Source organism: Vanacampus margaritifer, chromosome 19, assembly GCF_051991255.1.
Source record: "Vanacampus margaritifer isolate UIUO_Vmar chromosome 19, RoL_Vmar_1.0, whole genome shotgun sequence".
NCBI classification, from domain to species: Eukaryota; Metazoa; Chordata; class Actinopteri; order Syngnathiformes; family Syngnathidae; genus Vanacampus; species Vanacampus margaritifer.
Window position 1 is genome coordinate 15,614,012 of NC_135450.1, and position 24,278 is coordinate 15,638,289.

The 24,278-nt window shown below is 41.7% G+C and overlaps 2 protein-coding genes across 4 annotated transcripts; one reads left to right on the forward strand and one right to left on the reverse strand.

Annotated features, from left to right (window-relative positions):
* Positions 1-17: 17 nt before the first annotated feature.
* tmem244 (transmembrane protein 244) lies at positions 18-17,676 on the reverse strand. 2 transcript variants are annotated; one of them, XM_077552262.1, is made up of 8 exons: positions 17,532-17,676; positions 11,497-11,619; positions 2,680-2,830; positions 2,243-2,328; positions 2,018-2,094; positions 1,142-1,267; positions 691-735; positions 18-587 (listed from the first exon to the last, which is right to left on the reverse strand). In XM_077552262.1, exons 3-8 carry the CDS (start codon positions 2,770-2,772, stop codon positions 490-492), a joined length of 525 nt encoding a protein of 174 aa, XP_077408388.1. In that variant the 5' UTR covers positions 2,773-2,830; positions 11,497-11,619; positions 17,532-17,676; the 3' UTR covers positions 18-489. The 2 variants fall into 2 exon arrangements, with proteins under 2 accessions (XP_077408388.1, XP_077408387.1); XM_077552261.1 differs by having other exon boundaries at positions 17,491-17,637.
* tmem200a (transmembrane protein 200A) lies at positions 7,334-24,272 on the forward strand. 2 transcript variants are annotated; one of them, XM_077552258.1, is made up of 5 exons: positions 7,334-7,851; positions 16,953-17,091; positions 17,510-17,733; positions 17,803-17,969; positions 19,028-24,270. In XM_077552258.1, the coding sequence occupies exons 2-5, from the start codon at positions 16,961-16,963 to the stop codon at positions 20,048-20,050; spliced, it is 1,545 nt and encodes a 514-aa protein (XP_077408384.1). In that variant the 5' UTR covers positions 7,334-7,851; positions 16,953-16,960; the 3' UTR covers positions 20,051-24,270. The 2 variants fall into 2 exon arrangements, with proteins under 2 accessions (XP_077408384.1, XP_077408383.1); XM_077552257.1 differs by having other exon boundaries at positions 17,510-17,969; positions 19,028-24,272.
* Positions 24,273-24,278: the final 6 nt, after the last annotated feature.

A 24,278-nucleotide genomic window follows, 5' to 3' on the forward strand; every position in this document is an offset into this window, starting at 1 on the left:
TACAAATAAAACACAAGTGTTGCTGTGCAATTTTATTTAATGTACAGGAAATGAATGGCGACTAATTTGTACAAGACTGATGACGTCATTGTGTCCCGTCGTATAAAAGTGGCTATAACCGCTACGCAAATTCAATTATAATTTCCCTTCGTGGAATTGAAATAGGTACAATAAATAAAAAAATACATTAAGGATTAGATACAACAACAAATAAGGGGGTGGTGGACAATTGTTAATTTATGGCCTTGCAACATACACACCTTCTGAACCTACTTAAAAACATATGAATCGCAATATAGCCAACAGAATATAATGTGTACACCACCTAAACTGATTCAGTTTAAGAAACAATACAAAAATAATATAACTGTACATATTTTCCTTTTCTTTACAAAATGATTGGATGTTTGTACAAGAAGGGAGTGACGTTCAATGTTGTCGAAACACTGGCAATGCTTCGCTCCACTGCGACGCATCCTGAGAACCTCGTCAGAAGTTCTGCAGCTCGGCCGGGTAGACAAAGTTGCTCCTGAAGAGTTTATAGGCCAGGACCTGCCCGCCGAATATCATCATCACCAGGCCCGAGCCTAAAGATTAAGTAAATGCCAATTCATAAAAATAAAAATATAGATAAAACTTGCAGAGTGATTTGCATAATTAAAAGAGGAGGGGGGGGGGGGGACATCTCACCCAGTGCGATCCACCAGTGCTCGGTCGAGGGGAAATCTGACATCACTACAGAAAAAAATGGACTTTTAAATTCCATGATCACTTCAACAATATAAAATAAAATTTATTGTTTTCAGCATAGCTATGTGATCGCAAGGGATAAATGGAACACATTTCTGTGAGTTGTCCCGGTTACAAAGTTTTCTGTTGGTAGTTTCAGCACCGAGACTATAATCGAATTCAATAATCTTAATCATTACGTTTGACTCAAATGCTACACGGTAGTCCCTCCCTCTTTTATCGTTAATGTTAATAAAGTTATGTTGCCTGTGATATATATTTGATCAATTTCCCTTCTGTGGCAACACCGTCTCTCTCCATTCAATTTCATTAATGGTGTGTATGGCTCATTATATCCTGTTACATAACCTGGCCAGTCCTCGTGTGCGAATGTATGTGTGTGCGCGTTCACCAGCTACGGTCACGGCCACGTGCAGCAGCGTGACCGTGATGGCGTAGTCCCACACCCACTCCTCCACGATCCAGGCGAACACCAGCCCGCCGAGGACGTAGGTCACTTCAGTGGAGATGACTCCCACTATGGAGGAGGTCGGGGGGGGGGGGGGGATTAGACTAATCGTCTTTATATTCTAAATGAGCGGTTCTCAAATGGGGGTACGGGAGATATTCAAATATATTTCAAAAGTATATGTAAATATAAATTCATAACATTCATTTCATTTTCAGCAAGGTATTCAATTTCAGTGTCCTACAAACCAAGCATCTCCCCCCCCCCCCCATACCAGAATGGTTTCGACCCAACTTGTCATATGCCAATCACTTGAAAACTTTCAGTAAATTCATTTATTTATTTATTTTGGAGAGCTTTATTTAACCATGAGCCCAAATGAGGACACTTAATGTTGATCATTTTATGTGCACAAATATTTATTTAATTAAATTATTTTTTTTAAAATATATTTTTATTTCCAAATAGTTTAAGAGACCACACAAATAAATACAAAGAGAGTTTAAAAAAATAAAAAACAAAATTAAAACAATCAGACAATAATCGCACATTACTCCGTAAAAAAAAAAAAATTGTTTTAGTTTTTCAATCTGAATTTTCTGGCGCTGGTTAGGGGCCGGGGTACTTGTCTAAAAATATATTTCACAGGGAGTACGTCGCTGAAAAAAGGTTGAGAACCATTGTTCTAAATTATGTATTTTTTTAGAATTAATTGTCTAATTGACGGTCATCAGAAAATTTCCCGTAAAATACTTGAAAAATTCTATCTGTCCTTTATGGATTTTGGACTGATTTGAAGGATTTGGTGCCCCGACTCACCCAGGTATTTGGGGTTCTGCCATGATGGTTGCGTGGTGTAGTCAAACGGTGCCAACAGACTGTTGATTTCATGAACCCTGCAGAGACACAACAGAACCCCCGCAAGTCAGTTTTACGGAAACGAAGAAGAAGAAGAAAAAAAAAAAAAAACGCTACTGACTTGGCACCAAAACCACTTTGACGTGGACCTACGGTGTCTTGATAGCTGACCCCGGTTTTGTGTACCTGAGCAGTCCGATGCAGAGGCTGACCACGATGTAGTAGAGCGAGTAGAAGCAGACCATGCACATCAGCAGGTTCTGCAGGACCACCTGAGTGAAAGTCACACGTTTGTGGTTTTTTTCCCCCCATTCTCACGAAGTCAAACTTAACCGGACGGTCTCGTTTAGAGGGGAGCAGGCCGCCGGTGTGTGCGTGCTCGCCCCGGAAGCGGCGCCGCGGCTGAGCTGAGCTAATTCACTTAGCGGCTTCTAAACACATCAGCCGACCCCCCTGGCTTGTTTTCCATCTCGCTTCCCATTAGTGGACATACATTTTAAATGAGCTCCTCACATGCTTCATTTAGACCAAACGCTGCCAGTGCTACTTGTCGCTGTGTGCTAGCAATAAAGATGAAGAATCTCTACTAAAAAGATGATTTTTTTTGTCTACACGGCGCTTACCCAGGTGTCACTGGGCGCGGTCTTGAGCGAGACGGCCCCATGGCGCTTGATGAGCGTGAATCCACAACATCGACAGCAGTAGTCCAACAACATGAATGGCCGTGGCTCGGCGGCGAGAGAGCACCTTCGACCTACATGTGCTCATTTGTGTCTGTGGCAGAGAGAGACAGTGAGAGACCGGGTGGATTATTGGAAACGGGATTAAGACTAAGAGGTTTGAAGAAAATCCCGAGAGGGATCTAAAGAGAGGGGTATTCAAACCATGCGGTCTCATTTTTTTTCCTCAAAGAATTGTTTGTGCGTCATTATCTGATTCACATCAACCCCGTTAGAAAAATATTCAGAAGCTTTCACTTCATCATAGGGTTTTTTTTTTCTGATAAAAAAAAAAACCAACAACCCACAATTTCACATTTTTCACACAAAAATTTAATTAAATGTTTCAGCTCATCCAATTCACACTGGGAATGATTTCTCAACGTTACAGCAATTCACACATTCCGAAAATTCCATTTTTTTTTTTAATATCACTCAATTTTATCCCACATTTCCAACTTTCTACTGCACCAAATTCCCTTGTGTGAGCTTCACACTATCCTGTGTTATACAATATGACCAGTAGAGGGTAGCAAAGCCTTGATGAGCAGCAACACAACCACAAAGCTCGTCTCGTCTACTTTTTGTCCTCACTAGTAAGACATTTACATAGTATGACATTTCTGCACAAGTAAGACAACTTAGGCATACTACTGCATAAAGTTAAAACAAACAAAACAACGAGTGAGTTGAAAGACCTTAAACCTAACATTCTGTGTTGACTTTTGCCAGCAATAAAAATATAGCTTGGAAATCCAGACGTCCTATCAGTCGTATTTCAGAGGCGGGGCAAACCTGAACGAACAGACAGTGGAATGAACCAATGAGCGAAGAGCAGAGTGACGTCAGAAAAGCGACTCGTTGTAGTTTTTTTTCTCTCTCACAGAGACGGAGTAAAAATCCAACATCCAGCCGAGATAGAGAGAGAATGTAGTGAATGATTTATGTCGTTGGTGTGGGAAAAACTTGAAGAATAAAGTTGCTCATGAAGACGACGTCACGCAAATAGACAAATTTGATTGGCCGGCCTGTTGGTTCTTGTAGCTCTTTGAACACCATTAGCTTAATGCTAACATAATACTGGGAAATGCTATAGACAGGCTATCAAATAGCGCCTATGTGGCAATGTGTAAAATGCTTTTCAGGAGATTGAAACTGATGATTTATTTAATATCCTTTATTTTCATCTTAAGGTCATGCAGGCATAAAGTGGCGCTAGTTGTTCTACTAGTGCACTGAATTGTCTTACAAGTGAGGACAAAGCATGCCCTACTATGAATCTTAAACTTGGATATCAAGGATATAAACAAATGCCCAAACTACTTCCATACTGAAAGCAGCAACTCGCGACACAGCAGTAGATAAAATTCTTGTCTAAAGATGTCATCAATTAATTGGTACTTAAACCCATTTATATTATTAATGAGAGCGAGAAAGAGAGAGGTGAGATCATCATCTCCCGTCAAAAATGCTGCAAAAGAATGCGCAGATGCAGCATCATTTGGAGCAAATGGCGAAGCTGAACTCTGAGGCGCCAGTGTGGCGTGAGCGAGGTTATAATGTGGCTGCCGCTGTAACACGCATCAGCGTAACCATGACGACAGAGCTCGGGGGGGTGTGGGTGGGGGGGGGCACAGGGTGCACAGTGCGAACATCACGGTGGGCATCGAGAGGTTGACCTTCACTCACTGTGCTGTGTGACATTTCTTTACCTCACATTAAGACCTTCAGTGTATGCGTGCACACAAACAAAGACTTCTCAACTACTCGAAGTGACCCAGTAAATTTCAGTAACAATCAATATCCATTCCTCAAAGAATTTCAACGATGCTATTCGTTAGCCTGTGTGAAGTTAAAGAGCAACCTTTGAAATTCTATTAAATCCCACTGGGAGGACGCCGACGAGATGACAGAACCACGTGTCGATGATGCACGCGTGTGACATTATGATGCATCATAATTCATTCAACATATGCAAAACTAGAGGGGGGGGGGGGCAGGGGGGGGCAGACGATGAGTGCACAGAGGAAATCAAATATGAATTACTTTCTTTGTACATATGAGCCAAGCAGAGAATTTATTTAAATGACTTATGCGTGAATGCACTTAATATTCCGGTCAAGTAGATGAATAAGGCAAGCGGAATATTAGATACGGCTGTCAAAATGATGCAATGGAGTAAAATACATGCGCAATAATACATACAGTATTGTTACATGAACCTCTCTTACAGTGTGAGTTGAAACTCAGCATTTATATAGCAAGAAAGGCTCAAACGTGTAATAAAAACACGTCAAAATGGCAATGATTTCTTGTTTTTTTCTTCAAAAGCATTTTCCACAAAAAAATGTGTTTTTGCTGGGTTTCTGTGTGAAAGGCAAAGATAGATAACTGTCCTCTGCTATGACAAATGGACAGGATCTCAGTGTGAAAGAGGCTCTTGTCACTGACGCTGAGGGGCTCGTTAACGCGCCAACGCCATCATCACGCAGCCCCTCGCCTGTCAATCATTCCATTCAGTCGGATTGTCGTTTACTTAAACGGTGTAATCCTCACTCATTTGTGCTGGCGTGCTCTCTCGGCTCTTGCATAACAAACGGCGCTTATTAGAATTTGCTTTTTATTCGGCACAGGAGGACGGACGTCTGCTAAAGTGGTTCAGTTTGATTTTGCGGCGTGTTCGTTTGCAGTATACAACAATGGAAGGCATGAAGTCTAAATTGTGCTGGATGTTGTTGCACCCGATCCTGTAGGGGGCAGTAAAGCATTAAAAATATATATTTTTAGATGTTAAAAAGTTTGCGAATAACTGCTCGATGTAATGACCAAAGTTGATTATTCTGAGCGTGAGTAATTATCCGGTGGTGTGGGGAGTACTAGGCATAAATTCAGGGCAGAAAATAAAATCCTAAATGTGAAACCTGTTCAATAATTCCTATGGCTAATGTGAGGTCAACATCGAGTCGTATCAAGCCACTAAATCTGCCATTGTTACATAAAACGAAACATGTAGTAAGTATGGCTCAAGTCAAGGCCAACATTTTACAACTGCAACGGTTAGCCTCGTTTTTCTCTATTTCTTCTTTGCATTTTTTGGGCTGTCTGGATGTCTTGTGTGACTCTGCTGCCACTCACAGGCCAGTCTTGGTACTACAATGGACACCATTATGGAAGCGGTGTGCTCGTCGTGTGTGGGGATTGCTTACATTTTTAAAATGGGTTGCGATGTCCAAATTGTTTGTGCGAATATAAACAGCGCGGACACGTCGACTCGCCTTCGTGTGTGGTCCCCCTGAGTTATTTTTAGCAGTCAGACGTGTGTTCCAGTGTATGTGCGGTTTTATACCAAGGTCAGAGTTGTTCTGTTGAGGAGGACGTCCAGGCGAGTATCAAACAGTCAAACAGGATCTGGACCTCACTCACGCGTAAACACAGGAAATGAGCCACATGCCAACATCTGTAACGATTTTGCTTGGAGAAGAAAAATGATCACATCTCATGGCCAATCTGAAATAAAATGTATTCACATGAGCACTCAGAAGAGCAGACTGCTACACTTCACAAGGGCCGACAAAAACACTTTTGTTTGTTTGTACTTTCGTTGAACTGCTAATTATGAGTGCAAAAATGACAGCCCCCCCCCCCCCCCCCGTTTTGTAGGTGGCAGTAATGCATTACAAATGAACTCGTTTGTAATCACTGCCATGCTGGCAAATGTTCAGATTATCCTTGAAATGTTTTATTAAAAACAAAAAAAAATGCTATTTTACCTACTTTGAGTAATTGTAACGCTCATCTCACGTTTGACTGGCTCACTTGTTGCTAGGCAGATCAACATTTTCAGAAGGAACTTTCAAAATAAGAAATTGGCAAGTTTAAGAAATTTATCATCATTATAATGAATCGACACATTTAATACTTTATGTAGTCGAATATTATTTCTTGCTTCCAGCCATGTTTGATTGGTTGTTTGTTGCTAGGCAGCATTTGACGGGCTAAATCATAACTGCCTAGTAAACTGAATTTAGCAGTTTAAAAATAAAAGTGAAAATATTTTGGGTTCAATTATTTTGTACAGTTGCATCAATTAGTTTTTTTTATAAGCAAAGTTTCATGAGTTTTCATGCATGTTCACATGTTTAGAAAAAATACGCTGTTTTTCTTGGCAAACAGCGCGTCGCCACGACAACAGCATTCAATGAAATAAAAAGCTTTTGATTCTTTTCATCTTAAATATTCAAAGTGTTTTTATCTCAAATTGCCTTTTTTGGTTGCCAATAATATCATATTCATATTTAAATAAAAATATAAGTATTAGTACAGTTACTATTTCATTTGACTGTATTACAGATACAGTAAAACACATTTGAATAGAAAATTATATTACATTGCAGACGTATTGCCTAAACTCGATTTGATTGCCCGCAGGCGGTGCATTTAAGGACCAATTTACCTCCGTACGACCTTACCCCCCCCCCCTCTCTACAGCCCCCCCCCCCCCCCCCCCCTCAGTTTGACGCACACACCGCGCGCACGTCTACACGCACGGAAGCGCTTTGGACGCACTGGAAGAAGAGGACGCGGAAGAAGAAGAAGACCGAACTACAAAAAAAAAAACGTTTTTTTCCCCCTCTCTTTTTCTTCTTCTTCCCGACTCACCGTCGGAATTTGAACGCAACAGTTTGGGGTGGACATTTTGGAGCGGCGTGCGTGGACGTCGAGGAGTTTTTACGCAGCGCGCTGGCCAAAGAGGACGTCACGTTTGCGGCTTTTCAAGCGTCGCAGCGCGGACCCCGACGTGGATTTTGTGCAGGGGACACTCTACGCGACTTTGGAGAGTTGCCACGTTTGACGCAAGAAGGAGAAGGAAAGGAAAAGAAGTGGAGTCTTTTTTGTTTGGGGGAGCGCGCGCAAGATGAAGTCGTAAGAAAAAGGGGAAAAAAGCGCAAGGTTTGGGAGGGCAACAAAACAAGACTTGACTTTGCATGCATGCTGACTTAAAGTGCGGTGCAGCTTTCGCGGGACGAGATGGATTTGATGGATTTATTAATGGAGCACTGACGGTCTAACTAAAAGGTAAGGTACTAACAAAAAAAAAAAAAAAAAAGCACCACCTAACACCTCATCAAGGCTCCCGTAATTTGTTGTATTAATTAATCAGTTTATTTTAGAAAATTGGTCAAAATGTATTTGCTTATTTTTTTCATTCACCTTATTAAAGTATTGCTCTATTTATTTATTGTATAGAATTACCAAACTAATAAGTAAACAAATGTCCTTAAACCATACGGTGCCTTTGAGATTCGAGTGACCCGTACGACTTACGTTTGGCTGATTTTTAACTTGACAGTGAACTCAACTCACTTCACAACAAATCAGCAACTGTCAAAACTAAACAATTTCAGAGAATTGTAAGTTGTGCATTTAAAACAAACAAAACTTTGCCCTCTGCTAGCTTATGTGCCATTTAAAAAGGTCATATTAAAGCTTTTCTACATCATGCATGCTTCACCAATGGCCAGATGAGTACGAAGAGCCCTGACTGTTTTACTCCGACCGCACCGATCGGCTTTTATTTTCCCTTTGTAGTAGAGTGCGCGGACCCCAACACTCGCGGAGTTTTTCTTACCACTTTTGAAGTCATGTCTTCGTTTTGTCAACTGTGGCTTGTCGCTTTAAGATCGTGCACGTACTCGCACGCGCACCATGAACGAGCCTGATGCAGATGCTGCAGTTACGCTTTAGGCCAGTAGGTGGCAGTCGCGAGTACAAACTTAACAAACTGCACAAGGATGCTTTAAGCAACGGTTATTTGAACGTGTGAAAAAAATTAATAAATTGGGGGGCGTTTATGGGGGCTCATCTGTCCGGTTTCAAAATCAATTGTGGCCCTTGAGCAAAAAATAGTTTTACCCGCCTTTGCTTTCTTTACACTTGCGATGAAACAACGAACAAGCATGCAAGCGTGCACTTCCTCTCCTTGTAAGCATGCATATTTAATACACTCTTCTTCAATATTGAATGAAAGACTAAAAGCCTATTAATTCTTTCTCAATGCTTGCCGGCAATATTTAGCCATCTCGTTAGGAAAGGAGACACTTTATTGGGTACGCCGGATGCGATACAAGACTCTAAAAATTGCGCCCGGTTTTGACTGACAAGTATTTACTGAACATGTGTTGAAGAGCTCAATTGCATCGTAAACCAGATCGGATCCAAATATAGCGGAGCCTCCAAGGTCCAAACCACAAAACTTAGAAGCTATAAACAAATGATGTCAACCGGGGTCAAATGTTGCCCTCGTAAAACCGCCTGCAAAAAGTGGACATGTTTGTTGAAGTCACATTTGAACATGCTGGACTTGTTGGCTGCCTGCACAGCTGTTTTGGAGTATCCTGACTGATCGTTCAAAAAACACGGGATGTAGTGTTGCGTTCCATGACGATATAAGAGAACCAGCAAAAAAAAGAAAAAAAAAGGTTTCCATTTTTTTTCCCATTCTTTCCCAATTAGCAGTAGAAAGTGGCTTGGTTTCACCAAGAACCAAAAAATAAATAAGTTTCTAGTTTTTTTCCATTATTTCGTGATTAGCAGTAGAAAGTGGCTTGGTTTCACCAAGAACCAAAAAAAATAAAAATAAATAAGTTTCTAGTTTTTTTTCCATTATTTCGTGATTAGCAGTAGAAAGTGGCTTGGTTTCATCAAGAACCACCCAAAAAAAAAGTTTCTAGTTTTTTTTCCATTATTTCATAATTAGCAGTAGAAAGTGGCTTGGTTTCACCAAGAACCAGCCAAAAAAAAAGAAAAAAAATGGTTTCCAGTTTTTTTCTATTCTTTCCCAATTAGCAGTAGAAAGTGGCTTGGTTCACCAAGAACCCCAAAAAAAAAAAAAAAAAAGTTTCTAGTTTTTTCCCATTCTTTCGTAATTAGCAGTAGAAAGTGGCTTGCTTGGTTTCACCAAGAACCAGCCAAAAAAAAAGAAAAAAAATGGTTTCCAGTTTTTTTCCATTCTTTCCCAATTAGCAGTAGAAAGTGGCTTGGTTTCACCAAGAACCAAAAAAAAAAAAAAAAAAAAGTTTCTAGTTTTTTCCCCCATTATTTCGTAATTAGCAGTAGAAAGTGGCTTGGTTTCATCAAGAACCACCCAAAAAAAAAGTTTCTAGTTTTTTTTCCATTATTTCATAATTAGCAGTAGAAAGTGGCTTGGTTTCACCAAGAACCAGCCAAAAAAAAAGAAAAAAAATGGTTTCCAGTTTTTTTCTATTCTTTCCCAATTAGCAGTAGAAAGTGGCTTGGTTCACCAAGAACCCCAAAAAAAAAAAAAAAAAAAGTTTCTAGTTTTTTCCCATTCTTTCGTAATTAGCAGTAGAAAGTGGCTTGCTTGGTTTCACCAAGAACCAGCCAAAAAAAAAGGAAAAAAATGGTTTCCAGTTTTTTTCCATTATTTCCCAATTAGCAGTAGAAAGTGGCTTGGTTTCACCAAGAACCACCAAAAAAAAAAAAAAAGTTTCTATTTTTTTCCCATTATTTCGTAATTAGCAGTAGAAAGGGGCTTGGTTGAATCAAGAACCACCCAAAAAAAAAAAAAGTTTCTAGTTTTTTTCCATTATTTTATAATTAGCAGTAGAAAGTGGCTTGGTTTCACCAAGAACCAGCCAAAAAAAAAGAAAAAAAATGGTTTCCAGTTTTTTTCCATTCTTTCCCAATTAGCAGTAGAAAGTGGCTTGGTTTCACCAAGAACCAAAAAAAAAAAAAAAAAAAAAGTTTCTAGTTTTTTCCCCCATTATTTCGTAATTAGCAGTAGAAAGTGGCTTGGTTTCATCAAGAACCACCCAAAAAAAAAAGTTTCTAGTTTTTTTCATTATTTCGTAATTAGCAGTAGAAAGTGGCTTGGTTTCATCAAGAACCACCAAAAAAAAAAAAAAAAAGTTCTATTTTTTTCCATTCTTTCCCAATTAGCAGTAGAAAGTGGCTTGGTTTCACCAAGAACCAAAAAAAAAAAAAAAAAAAGTTTCTAGTTTTTTCCCCCATTATTTCATAATTAGCAGTAGAAAGTGGCTTGGTTTCATCAAGAACCACCAAAAAAAAAAAAGGTTTCTAGTTTTTCCCATTCTTTCGTAATGAACAGTAGAAAGTGGCTTGGTTTCACCAAGAACAACCAATTCTGACCAAATAGCAGAAAAAAATAAACTAAACAAAGTTTGTTGGCTTTTTTTGTGATGTCACCACAAAAGCATTTGTCTGATGTTCACCATACTTGTAGAACGGGCAGTTCAAAAATTCCCCCCAAATTCAACCAAAAATATTGCTTCCATATATGCATCAAAAGTCAAACAAATCTTCAACTCAGTGACCCAACTCGCGTTCCATTATTGGTGAAAATGGTTTAAAAAGAAGAAAACGTTAGAAATGAAGCGTCACAGAACAAATTGTATCCCTCACTCAACCATCGTGTGTGTGTGTGTGTGTGTCTCAAGACGAGTGTGGGTGACTGAAGATGGCGTGAGTAATCCCTGCTGGAACCAACACACACACACACACACACACATACACACACGGCTGGGTCGAATGTGCATGTGATGAGTCAATCAAAGCAAAAAGACACTGAGTCACACAGTGTAAACATGTCAGACGTTTGCGTGCATTATCAACGAGCAGGATTAATTAAAGGAAAGAAAAGATGACTCTTGAGGGTTAAGAATAAGTTGATGGGTGACTCACCTCGGAGCGGGAGATGCATGCGCGACATGTAGGGGAAGCGTGGCAACTTTTTCCTCGGGGGTCTTTGTACCGATGAAAAGGTAGAAAGTCAAAATGTAAAATGTGAGTTGGGAGTGAGTAAACCTGTGCAGAAAAAAAAAAAGGTAGTTAGTGAAGAGGAATAAAAGAATTTCGTCCTCTTTGCGTGTTCCAAAAATGAAGATAGATTTAATGTAAGAAAAATACACCTTTTGCAAAAATGATTTAATAAAAAACAAGAGAATCTCTGGACAAATAACAGCCTCTATCATCACTTAAACATCGTGGGATTCAGAGCGTCAAATGTACTCCTCTACGTGTACAATAGCTTCATATAGTTAAAAAGACCTCCTCCTTTTCATTTATAGACTAAACATACTCTCTGGTACTTTTCCGTGAGCAGTGGCGTAAACAAGGTCAGATTTGGGTGTGTGTTCGGGACTGAATATGTTATATAGTTGAAGGTTCTATTTTTCCCCATAACAAAATCTCACAAACAAGTTGAACCAAATTTACGGTGGCCGTGACTGATGAAGAAAGTAAAGAGTGTGTGTGTGTGTTATTTCAAAGCAAATTTTGTTTTCAAGACCGAAATGCGCGTGTACAAAGCGCTGAGAAGGAACTTTTTTTAGACTAAATAGTATGACCCAGTTTAAGGTCAGATTATACCGAAATCAACACCATCTGCTCTGCACAGGACACAAAACATTTCGACAAGGTTAATATAAAGAATTGGAATGTTAATAATGGTTAATAAAATAAAATGAAGTATTAAAAATGTTATAATATCTAACATTAGCAAGTTGGCCATTTCATTTAAAAAATGACAACAATCAGTTTGAAATGTGTCCATTTAGCAAGCTAGCGAGATATTTTGTAAACAAAAGGGGAAATCATGTCAATTCCAACACTTTGTATTTTCTGTTCACTACAAATGTAAAACCTTCTTTGTATTTTCCAATATTTTTTCATTTCTATTCCAATATTTGTGAATCGGTCTTCCCTCCTTGTTGCCGCATCACAACGTTAATGGCATACCTGTACACACACAGCTGGCAGTTGCCACGGAAACGTGTCACCTAGCAGCAAGCAGCTGCAGCAGCACGACGTGCCGGAACATCACGTGACGTCAGTCAACATGTTCAAAGAATTTTCACAAATGTCTTACTAAATACAGTGTTTGCAGACGAAAGCACTTAAGGCCATTACAGTCATTGTTCATTAAGGGGTACAAAAACGGCTTATTGCGCAATGTCTCGCCGCTATGATGTCACACTACTGACGTGCTTGATGAAAACACGATGAATAATTCAGATCGCCTGTAGAAGAAGCAAGATGTCAGTGTTAATAAATATTAAATATTAGCTGGAAATACACAAATACTTGGGCAGAGAAAAGAAGGAAATATTTGTAAAATAAATCAATAATAATAATCAGAATCAAAATCAAAATACATATTAAAATGTAAATACACATATTGGGAAAAGAATATTAGTTGTTTAAAAAAAAAAAATCGTAATTAGGAAAAAATACAAAAATATAAGATAAATACACAGGGAAAGCAATAAAAAAAGAAGACTATATTAAATAAAAATATCATAAGACAAATATATTGAAAATTTTAGAAAAATATAATTTTATATTTAATAATTAATAATTTTTTCAACCCTATTTTTTTTTATAGAAAATGCTTAGTGGCAGTTTATCCACATTTTTTATTTCAAGAATTTGTTGACTTAAAACAATTGTATATATGTGGATTTCCACTAACGGCGGGCCGGTTCAGATGGGTCCACTGAACAGTATTTGTTTAAAATAGAATTTGTTTTTTTCTATTATAAAAAATAACTATTGGCAATAGTTTTTTGTTTCAAATGTATTATAATTCAGTCATACTACACACACTCTGGCTCACTCACTCAAAACAGAACAGATGAATTACTATTGCCTTTTTATAGCTTTTTTTTTTTTTTTATAAAATAGCAAAAAAAAATAGGAAAGCAGCCTGCCACATGTTTGTGATCGGCTTCTACTCTCCACAAACAGGTCGAAGTCGCTCTCTGAAATAATTGTCGTATGAATGAACAGGCAACCAAGATTAACTGTACTCTCCCGTCTTTAACATTCTCCTCCGCCATCCTACTCACTAAAGAAAGAACGCCCCCCCCCTCCCCTCCTCCTCCCCCTCCCGCTTGAAAGCTTTCTGTTTGACGCACACTTGGAGAGCAGAACATGGCATCGTAAGAGAGGCGCCAGTGAAAAGAGGCCGCGCCGCGTCGGTCCTCGTGTGATTCACCATCTGTGGTTAAAAGCGCTCGTGTGCTTTGGCAAGCGGCGGCGACAGGATGACTGACACGTAAGAAAAAAAAAAAAGGGGGGATTAAAAATGCGAGACGGGCGCTAGTAGGGAGGAGGAGATGCGCGTGCCCCGTTTCAGTAAAACATGGGGTGTCGAACTCACGGCCTGGGGGTCACATCCAACAATTGGTTCTCAAACTAGGTCCCCAAGTCATAGCGTAAAATTATTTGGGCTGGTATGGCCGCGTTAGAGCGCCTCGTTGTAGGCCACGAGTGCACGCACTCCCCTGAGAAAGAAAAAAAATAGCCTGACTTGAATTTTTCGCCACACCCCCTCTTCTAAATTGGAAAATATGATTTCCCATCCAAGTCATAGCGTATAATTATTTGGGCTGGTATGGCCGCGTTAGAGCGCCTCGTTGTAGGCCATGAGTGCACGCACTCCCCTGAGAAAGAAAAAATAAATAACCTGACTTGAATTTTTCGCCACACCCCCTCTTCTAAATTGGAAAATATGATTTCCCGTCCAAGTCGTAGCGTATAATTATTTGGGCTGGTATGGCCGCTTTAGAGCGCCTCGTTGTAGGCCACGAGTGCACGCACTCCCTTGAGAAAGAAAAAAAATAGCCTGACTTGAATTTTTTTGCCACACCCCCTCTTCTAAATTGGAAAATATGATTTCCCGTCAAGTCATAGCGTATAACTATTTGGGCTGGTATGGCCGCTTTAGAGCGCCTCGTTGTAGGCCATGAGTGCACGCACTTCCCTGAGAAAGAAAAAAAAAATAGCCTGACTTGAATTTTTCGCCACACCCCCTCTTCTAAATTGGAAAATATGATTTCCCATCCGAGTCATAGCGTATAATTATTTGGGCTGGTATGGCCGCTTTAGAGCGCCTCGTTGTAGGCCACGAGTGCACGCACTTCCCTGAGAATGAAAAAAAAATAGCCTGACTTGAATTTTTCGCCACACCCCCTCTTCTAAATTGGAAAATATGGTTTCCCATGACTTCTGATTTTCTTGTTGAAATGCACCGAACAACAATGAAATGCAGGGGTGACATTTGCTTACAGTTTATGTAATAAGATGATGATTTTGACAGTCATAACAGCCCTCTGCGGGAAACCGTTAATGACCATGTGGCCTGCAATGAAATTGAGTTTGACGCAGCTGTCTCATTCTACCAAAATGAAATTAAATGGTTAGAAAAGTAGAGTAATTATATCAAAGAGGCGGATTAAAAATAGCTCAGAGAGAATATCATTAAAAAAATATATATAGATGAAGGTCGTGCTTTCTCACAAAAGCTACTAAACCTTGCACAGGAGCCAAAATGGCTACCCAGTCGCTCTAATCTCTTTAGCCCTTCAAAGGCACAATTCTAATGTTTATGCCATACCAGATTAAACACGCATTTAAACCCAAATGAAGGCGGCTAAAAATAGATGCGCTGTTTGTTTTAAGATATTCGTGGACATGAGGCCAGCTGGCGATGACTCACGGGAACGCTGCATCGAGACCGCAATCGATACGTAAACAATAACAAGCCTTGATCTCGCTCTTCTTATGTCAACACCGCAACAATTCTCATGTACAGCCCGAGTATTTTGGCTCTATAGTCGCCCAGTGCTGATAGTGGATGAATGCACCGGTTTGTGATCAATGCGGCATATCATCTTCTTCAAATGCTGCGTCCGCCCTCGCCCCCGTTTGACAAATAAATTATTGGTGGCGTCGAAACGGGGCGTTCACCTTAGCACTCCACTCGTGCACATACGTCATTCCAATGAAACTTAGCTGTCTTTTAATGGCTCCACGGAGGAAAAATGTTACGATGAAGTCGCAGTTTTTGGCCCGGGCTGAACACAAAAATTGGAAGCAATCCAAATAAAACTGACAAGTGTTCTGCACAAACATAAACAAAATGTTGGCGGCGGATGTGTAAGTGAATACAAAAGTGTACAAGTTCATTAGCATTTTGCAAACAAATGAAATCAATGTTGGTGGCCATTTCGTGAACAACAGTGAAAAAAATCTTCATAAAACCCAATCATAAAATATTAGCAAGCTATGCATTATCAACTTTTTTTTTTTTTTTTTTTTTTTTTTTGAATACAAGTGAACCAAAAACAAAACAAAATCAGTACAACAAATAGTATAGTATTAAAAACTGGCTGGCTGGCTAGTTGGCTGTTTCATTATTACCTCATTCACTCCCAGCCATTTTCACTGAAGCAACCCCCTTTGCTCCCGGCTTTTTTTACTGGATTGTGACAGATTTTGCAAGGCCCACAGAATATTGTGTTCTATTGCTATAAAAACATGAAAAATTGGAGTCTCTTCATTCATCCGGGAAAAAAGTATATTTCTATCTGTTTCCATTTTGCAGCAACTAGCATTAATATATAGCATAGGTGTCAAACTCTGGTCCTCAAGGGCCGGAGTCTTGCAGGTTTTGGATGTTTCCCTTCTCCAACACAGCTGATATATGATCAAATCATCAGCAACCTCTGCATAAGCCTCATAACGATCCTGCTGATTGGAATCAGCTTGTGTTGGAAGAGGGAAACCTCCAAAACATACAGGACTGCGGCCCTCGAGGACCGGAGTTTGACACCTATGGTATATAGCATCATTATTCACAAATCTATTTAGAGTTGTGAGTAAATGAGCTTTTTTCCAACGTGGCCCTGGTTGATCTCTTTAGCTTTTCTGCCACCTGCTGGCCGTTTGTGTAATAACTACCATTTCTCAACCGTTCTTTGCAGCTGAGAGGCTGCATCAAAGAACGTATTTATACGTTTTTTGGGAGCAAATGAGTTAAAAGTGTAAGAAAATTCGGTGTGAAAATGTATAGTAGTGAAAAAAATCTGCGCAATTTAGTGACTTAGTCAACCAGGAGGCAATTTTGTCCCCCCCCCAAAAAAAATTTATTTTTTTCATCTTTGAAAGTTACATTAGATAGATAGTTGGGTATATTGCTACAAAAATGAAAAAAAAATCTTCATAAAACACAATTGGCAATTTGTTACGCAAAGTGAAAAACCGCAACAAATGTAATTAGCTAGCTCGTTGGCTATTCTGTTAACATTTTAAAAAAATGACTACTTTTTTGCTTTTGTGTTTTGTTGTGCGTGCAGGTTAAAGTATGACCGCAGCAGCAGGTGTGCTAACGGGCTTGGCCAAGCTAAAGCGGCAGGATTCGGCCCGCTCTCAGCAGCGGCCTGCCCCGGCTACGTCTACGGGCTCGGCCAATGCTGCCCAGGAGGGAGCTCCGAGGTTCGATGTCCTCTAATTGGCAAATAGGCTACGGCAGACCATAATATTCAAGCTAATTAACATTAGCCAGCTATGGCATTTCGCATTACATGTTAGCATTGGGCTAGCGTTTTGGCGTTAGATCAAATTAAGTGGCTTAGTTAATCATTTTGGTTGATTAACTTATTCACTGCCAGCGCAGTAAAAATCCATCTTTTGACGTCTATAGCCGTCAATGGCAGCGAATGAGTTAAATATAAAATGTTTAATTTTATGCTTCATTTTTTTACCACAAACTTCAACTGGGAGTGACCACAAAAGTCAAATAAAAAAAAGAAGCTTAAAGCAAGCACATTTTGCATCTTATTTGCTAAGCTGTGAGAATGAGCGTGAAATGATGCGTTCAGTGGTTCACCGTACTTTCGTATTATTCCCGCAGAAAACGAAAGCGGCGTACTGACGTGGTGGTGGTGCGCGGCCGGTTGCGCCTCTACTCCGCCTCAGGGTTTTTCCTCCTCCTGGGCCTGCTCATCCTGGCTGTAGGGATCGCCATGGCCACGCTGGGCTACTGGCCGCAATCCTCAGGCCAAAGCCCGCCTGGGGGAGGAGCATCCAAGGCGGCGGAGGCAGAGGACAGCGCCCTGAAGAACACCAGCATAAAAGGTCATATGAAATTTTTTTTGTTTACTAAGTCAGTTTGGTTTGAAACGGATCCGTTTCCGCGCATACCAGGTCGGCCCAGCAGGCGGCCAGGAGGGGGCGCTCTGACCCGGTTCCTGGAGCAGCATCGGCACTCCGAGAGGATGAAGATGTTCGGGCCCTTCACCATGGGCATCGGCATCTTCATATTCATCTGCGCCAACGCCATTCTTCACGAGAACAGAGACAAAGAGACAAAAGTGAGCAAAATGTGCCAGAAACTTCTTCAATTTGGAACTGATTTTGTTGGCTACTTTCTACTATTTATATAATACGCGTGAAAAGTGCAGAAATTGTTAAGTTATCCATTGAGGTGTCTATTTTGTCCACAAAATCGCAAAAAAAAAAATGACGTTTGCTAGCTAGTTGGCTATTTTGCAAACAAGAGAAGGAAAAAAAAAATCAAAAAAATAATTAAGTTAGCTTACTTAAGCTAGCTAGCTAATTGGCTATTTTATTAACGCAAGTGGAAAACAATTCAGTGCAAAAACTTGATTACGTTAGCTAGCTAGTTAGCTATTTTATGAACAATGAAAAGTGCGTGGAAAATGTGTTAAGTTAGCCATTTAGGGGTCTATTCAGTAAAAAAAAAAAAACGGAAAAAAAAAGGGATTAATTATTAATCTATCTAGCTAATTGGTTATTTTATTAACACAAGTGGAAAAAAATTCTGTGCAAAAAAAATGTACCGCTATTACGTTAGCCAGCTAGCTAGCTATTTCATGGACAAAAAAATGTCTGTGGAAAATTGGTTAAGTTAGCCATTTATTAAGCTACCTAGCTAATTGGCTATTTGCTTAACACAAGTGGGGAGGGGGGGGGATTATGTGCAAAAAAATTACTACGTTAGCCAGCTAGTTAGCTATTCCGCACACCAAAGCAAAAAAAAAAAAAAAATGCAACAATTTTATTATACCAGATAACTAGTTGGCTAAATCGACAACAAAAGTTTTTAAAATGTCACAATCTAATTTACAGTATAGTAGTCGTAATTTTCAAATGTCAGTTAACGCCGTCTTGAAATACTCATTTTCGAGTCGACGTATCTTATCGAACAAATAATGAAATCCTATACATTGTGTCGTAGTAGGCCAAAAGTTGCACTAAAAAAAAAAAGACTAGCATGTGTGAGGACAAAGTGCATACGAGCGCATGGACATCAATAATATTGAACAAATCCATCTAAAATGGTTCCTTATTTGAATGTTGGACGTCGTGGACAGGTAGAAGGTTGAAGACTATTTGTGGCGTGTTGTAGATCATCCACATGCGCGACATGTACTCCACGGTCATCGACATCCACCGCCTCCGCCAGAAGGAGCAGAAGCACCACCTCCATCACAACTATACGAGAGAGGACCTCCGAGGCTACGACGACGACGACAACCCCCTCGTCGCCTTCGCCTCTTGGGCCGGCGTGGCGGGCGGCGCCTCCCCCGAAGAGGAGGCGCTGCTGGGGGACGAGGAGGCTCGGCGTCGGCGGGAGCAGGTCCGGTTGGAGTGCAGCTTCGCCGGCCTGCTGGCGCCGCTCTACAAGGAGCGCGCGGCGCCCGAGGGCGTCGACGGCGAGAGGGGGGGGCACCACGCGCGCTCCATCGTCTCGTCTTCCATCTCGGCGTTCACGCTGCCCGTCATCAAACTCAACAACTGCGTCATCGACGAGCCGGAGATGGAGGCCATCACGGAGGAGGAGAGAGGCTTACGCGGGCGTGACGACGAGAGGTCGCCAACCCCGGGCGCCGCCGTGTCCCTGGCGGTTCCGGTGGCGTGCGTCGCCAAGGCCTCCAAGGCGCCGCGCTTGCACCGGAGTCATTCCGCCTCCTCCTCCTCATCCTCGTCAGTGTCCTCTTCCTCCCTGGCGCCGTCCTCTACCTCAGGCTGCTGGCTTTCCCCCGGCGCGGCCCGGCCCGACTTTGGTTCCAATTCCTCCTTGCACATACTCAGCAGCCACTCCAAATCTTTGGACCTGGAGCGCCAGCCCAGCATGCTCAGCGTGCACCGCGAACAGCGCAAGCACCCCAGCTGGCCCCGCTTGGACCGCAGCAACAGCAGCCGCAGCATCAAGGGCTACACCCGGCTGGAGGACCGGGGGGACGAGCGGCAGGAGACCAGGGCGGCGCCGACGACGACGCTCCCGCCGCCGGCCGACGGCGCCAGTCGAGACTACAGCAAGCGAGAGAAGCTGCTCATGATATCCCGCTCGCACAACAATCTGAGCTTCGAGCGGGACGACTTGAGCGGCGGGACGATGAAGCGGGGCAGCTCAGAGACACGATTCTAAGAGGCAGGATTTATTGGATTGGACCCACACGAGGTCCGCGTCGCCGGGAAAGCGTGTTGACACAACCGATGCGGGTGACCACATTTACATGAGTAGATGCGTGGTGATGTCTGCGAGATGGCGACAACTGGCAAGGGCAACTAACTAGAGCTGTCAAAATTAAGCGATTAATCGACAAGTAATCGATGATCAAAGACATCGTTTGAAGCCATTTTTTTATTATTTAAAACGGTCCAAATCTTCTGATTTCAGCATATCAACAGTAACTGATTTTTTAGGCCTTCATGGAAGAAGACTGATTATCTTCTGTTTTATCAAAATAAGAGATTTGCAAACATCTTTTTACTTTACAATAACCAAACCGGAAACATAATAATCACTATCTGAAGACGAAATATGAAATAAACGCCAATCACTGGTTAATGAACAGTAATAGGGATAGACCGATAATCGGTCTGGCCAATTATCTGCGCCAATATCGGGCATTTTACTGCAAACTTAAAATGATTCAGATTTGTCGATTAATCGATACAATAATTGATAGATGAATCGATTCTAAAAATATTCGATAGTGAAGTCTTCGATACGACATTGGTACAGAACACACTAAAACCTCTTATGCAATATCAAACGTGACCTCTTGCCACCTGATTTAGTCATCCAATTACAGACCACTGTCACCTTCAAGGTCTCACCGACAGTCGGAAATTGCGCAACTCAAGCAGCAATCAGTTGTTCTTGTCCCCCATTCAAAGCGTGCAGCAAAATTCCACGCGGTTTTCTGTCAGGGTGCCTCGTGACGCTAAGCAATTATATGTCACGCTGATGTCACCACGCATTCTAATTATCTCAACGAGGGAAGCCGCAACATCTGTAATTTCATTCTGCTGCCAGTTTTGTCTGAAAGGCGAGTGAATAAAATGGCTTCAGTTGTTTTGAGCAAGTAATAGAGTTTGGACACAAGGTTGGATGAAAAAGGCTTTGAAAGCAGCAATCGCCGGAGTATTAATACAAAAAAAAAAAGAAAGAAAAAAAAAGCAAAGGTGGCAAACTGTCATTTCAGCAAGGTCACATTGGAAGTGCTTTTTAGTTTTCCTCCCTCGCACAAAAGGCAAACGTTTTCTCACAAGCCAACATTCAAGGCCCGACATCCTGCCTCGAAACATTCATCTTGGATTAGTCATCGCAAAATGCCAAAAGGCAAATCGGGCGACGCTGTTTTGGTTAGCGACAGACTTCAACTGTTTTGTTATTTTCGTGTCATTATTTGGTTTGTCAGTGATCTTTCATGGTGTTCTATTGAAACCAATCGGCTTCGCTGTCTGCTGAATCCTTCCCTAATACTCCCGAAAGGCATTTCTATATAGTGGACTATGCGGTTCGATCATCAGTCAAATGAAATGACGTCATTTTTTTTGGCCTTTTTCTCTATTGGTGCATTAAATCATGTGATATTCGCTACTTCTCCAGATGCATCGAGATTCGGATTTGAGCACTACAAAATCAAACAAACTCACAAAACAGGGAAAGAGGAAGTGATTCCGAATGCAGCCCTACAAAAAGTGTTGAGGGAAAAAAAAACAAAAAAAACACAGGTCCTACTTTCCAATAAATCGTTTTCCATTAACGCCATACTTTCTTGGATGTTCCTCTCAGCGCTTCAGCGTCTAAATGAGTCACCGTTAATCATCGTAAAAAGGCTCCGCAAGCTCGGTGCTATTTCAAACTTACTCAAACGTACTTACGAGCGTCAAAACGTGACGTCAAGCCAGAGCGCGGTCGCCCGCGTAACCGTGGGAACGGGTAATAAGCGTTTGAAGGGGGGAACGTACGGTGCCGCGTGGCCAATGTACAAATTGAAGCCGTGTCGGCGCTGGGGGAAGAATGAAAAAAAAAAAAAGTCGCTGGTTACTTCTCGTCACGGTTGCCAAGCGTGTCATTGTCGCCGCAGATGGGCTGAGAGATAATGAGGAGAACAGAATGTGAAAAGAAAGAAAAGCCTTTTCAAATGCAAATGGCGGCCTGGTCACCCGGTGAGCACGTGCGCCGTTCGTGCCTTCAAACATCAGCGCGGACGGTCGCTTTTAGGGGAGTGGTCACTGTACGGGGAAAAAAACAGACTTGATAACATATTAACAGCCACGCCAATAGAGGATCAATGACTTTGAAGGTCCCCAGAGAGACAACATAGATTATTTCTCCCTTTCATCTCTCCAGATAATAACCGCATTCATTTTAGGTTGCGGGCGACGGGATTTGAGATGAGCAGAGCGCGGCCGGCGCTTATTTGATTGGATGATCTTTCTTTTCGATATGCCAATGAATCTTGAGGAAAGAAATTGAGGTTCCTATCCTACCCCATCCTACTTCACTCATCTGTTCTGTCCTACTCCACCCGTCCTGTCCTTATATACTCATACCTATCTTATCCCCTCATCCAAACATACCATCCTACCCCTGCCTGTTCTGTCCTATCCAACCTTTCTACTCTTTTCTGTCCAAGCCCATCTGTCCTGTCCTACTCACACCTGTCCTGTCCTTACATTCTCATACCTATCTTATCCCCTCATCTTAACCTACAATCCTACCCCTGCCTGTTCTATCCTACCTGACCTTCCTACTCTTCTGTCCAAGCACATCTGTCCTGTCCTACTCCCACCCCTCCTGTCCTAACCTACCATTGTCCCCCCTACTACCTATCTTAACCCCTAAACCTATCCTACCATCCCACCCCTGCCTGTTCTGTCCTACCCAACCTTCCTACTCTTCTGTCCAAGCGCATCTGTCCTGTCCTACTCTCACCTGTCCTGTCCTCACCTACCATTGTTCCCCCACTACCTATCTTAACCCTCCATCTTAACCTACCATCCTACCTCTGGCTGTTCTTCTGTCCTACCCGACCTTCCTACTCTTATCTGTCCAAGCCCATCTATCCTGTCCTACTCCCTCATGTCCTGTCCTAACCTACCATTGTTTTCCCACTATCTTAACCTACCTTCCTTTTTGTAGTGGTCAAACCCAACTTGTACTTATACTAACCTACTTTCCTACCCCTACTTGTCCTAACCTACCTTCCTACCTCTATTGGTCCAACCCAACCTGTCCTAACCCACCTTCCTAAACTGTCCTACCACACCTTCACACCTTGTGCCTTGTCCTAACATAATTTTCGAACCCTACCCGTCTTACTCCACCTGTCCTACCCCACATTCCAACTCTACCTGTCCTATCACATCTGTCACTAGTCCTACACCATCTTCCTACCCCGTCCAACCCGTCCTTTACCAACAGTCCTAGTCCTATATGTCCTACCAAATCCTCCTGCACTACCTATCCTACCTGTCTTTTTTTTTTTTTTTTTAATTTCTAGTGTATAACTTGAATAAAGGACCCGCCTCCTCCATTACTGTTGTTTGCTAGCGCCTCTCATCGCATTGCTAACTGATCATTTCAATGCCATGCGGTTTTTGTAGTTTCGGGCTGCTGCTGTTTTGAATTGGTAAATTAATGGACTGTATCATCTTTGACACTTCTTGTTGAGAGAAAAAAAAAATACAATATTTAGGAACCAATAAATGTTTGGACTGAGAAAAGCTAAGGCTCACGCATTGTTACAGAACGACTGTGTCCTTTGATTGGACCTGGCGATGCTACAATTAAGTCGCAAATTGGGATTTAAATAAGTCGGACGTGCCAATGCACTGACGATCATTTGATGGCGGCCACGAATGGCCACACGGGCATCCTAACCATAATTGATTTGAACACGGCCATCATGTGGAAGACTGCTGCCACTTCTTGTCACTTTGTGCTGACTTGAGACCAATTAAGATGCTTGGCTGGAAGACCCTCAAGGCGACAGTTCCGTATCGTGTGTGTGTGTGTGTGTGTGTGTGTGTGTGTGTGTGTGTGCCAGGCTGGTTGCCATGGCAGCCAGTGGGGTGTGTTTTAGACCCCCTGCCTAAGTTAGAAAGTTGATGTCACTCACACTGCACAACTGCGGGGTGGACACGTCAGAAAAGGTCAACAGTCTCTGTGATGCACTTGTTTTTTTCCCCTCCAAGCTACTGAGGGATAAAATAAAGGATGTTGTATAAATATATTATAGAATGTCTTCAATTCTAAATATAGATCTGATGCTGGGGCTCCTGTACTTTGCTAGTCTAGCTGATATCATGAGAGAAGAGGCTTCTTGATAATGCGATGATAACGCGCCACATGGACGCGG

Coding starts and splice junctions, on each gene's coding strand:
- tmem244 (XM_077552262.1), bottom strand. CDS start 2,772: ATGTTGTTGGACTACTGCTGTCGATGTTGTGGATTCACGCTCATCAAG. Junction 2,095..2,242: donor CTCTGCATCGGACTGCTCAG/GTACACAAAACC, acceptor GTGTCTCTGCAG/GGTTCATGAAATCAACAGTC. Junction 588..690: donor GCACTGGTGGATCGCACTGG/GTGAGATGTCCC, acceptor CTTAATCTTTAG/GCTCGGGCCTGGTGATGATG.
- tmem200a (XM_077552257.1), top strand. CDS start 16,961: ATGACCGCAGCAGCAGGTGTGCTAACGGGCTTGGCCAAGCTAAAGCGG. Junction 17,092..17,509: donor GCCCAGGAGGGAGCTCCGAG/GTTCGATGTCCT, acceptor TTATTCCCGCAG/AAAACGAAAGCGGCGTACTG. Junction 17,970..19,027: donor ACAGAGACAAAGAGACAAAA/GTGAGCAAAATG, acceptor GGCGTGTTGTAG/ATCATCCACATGCGCGACAT.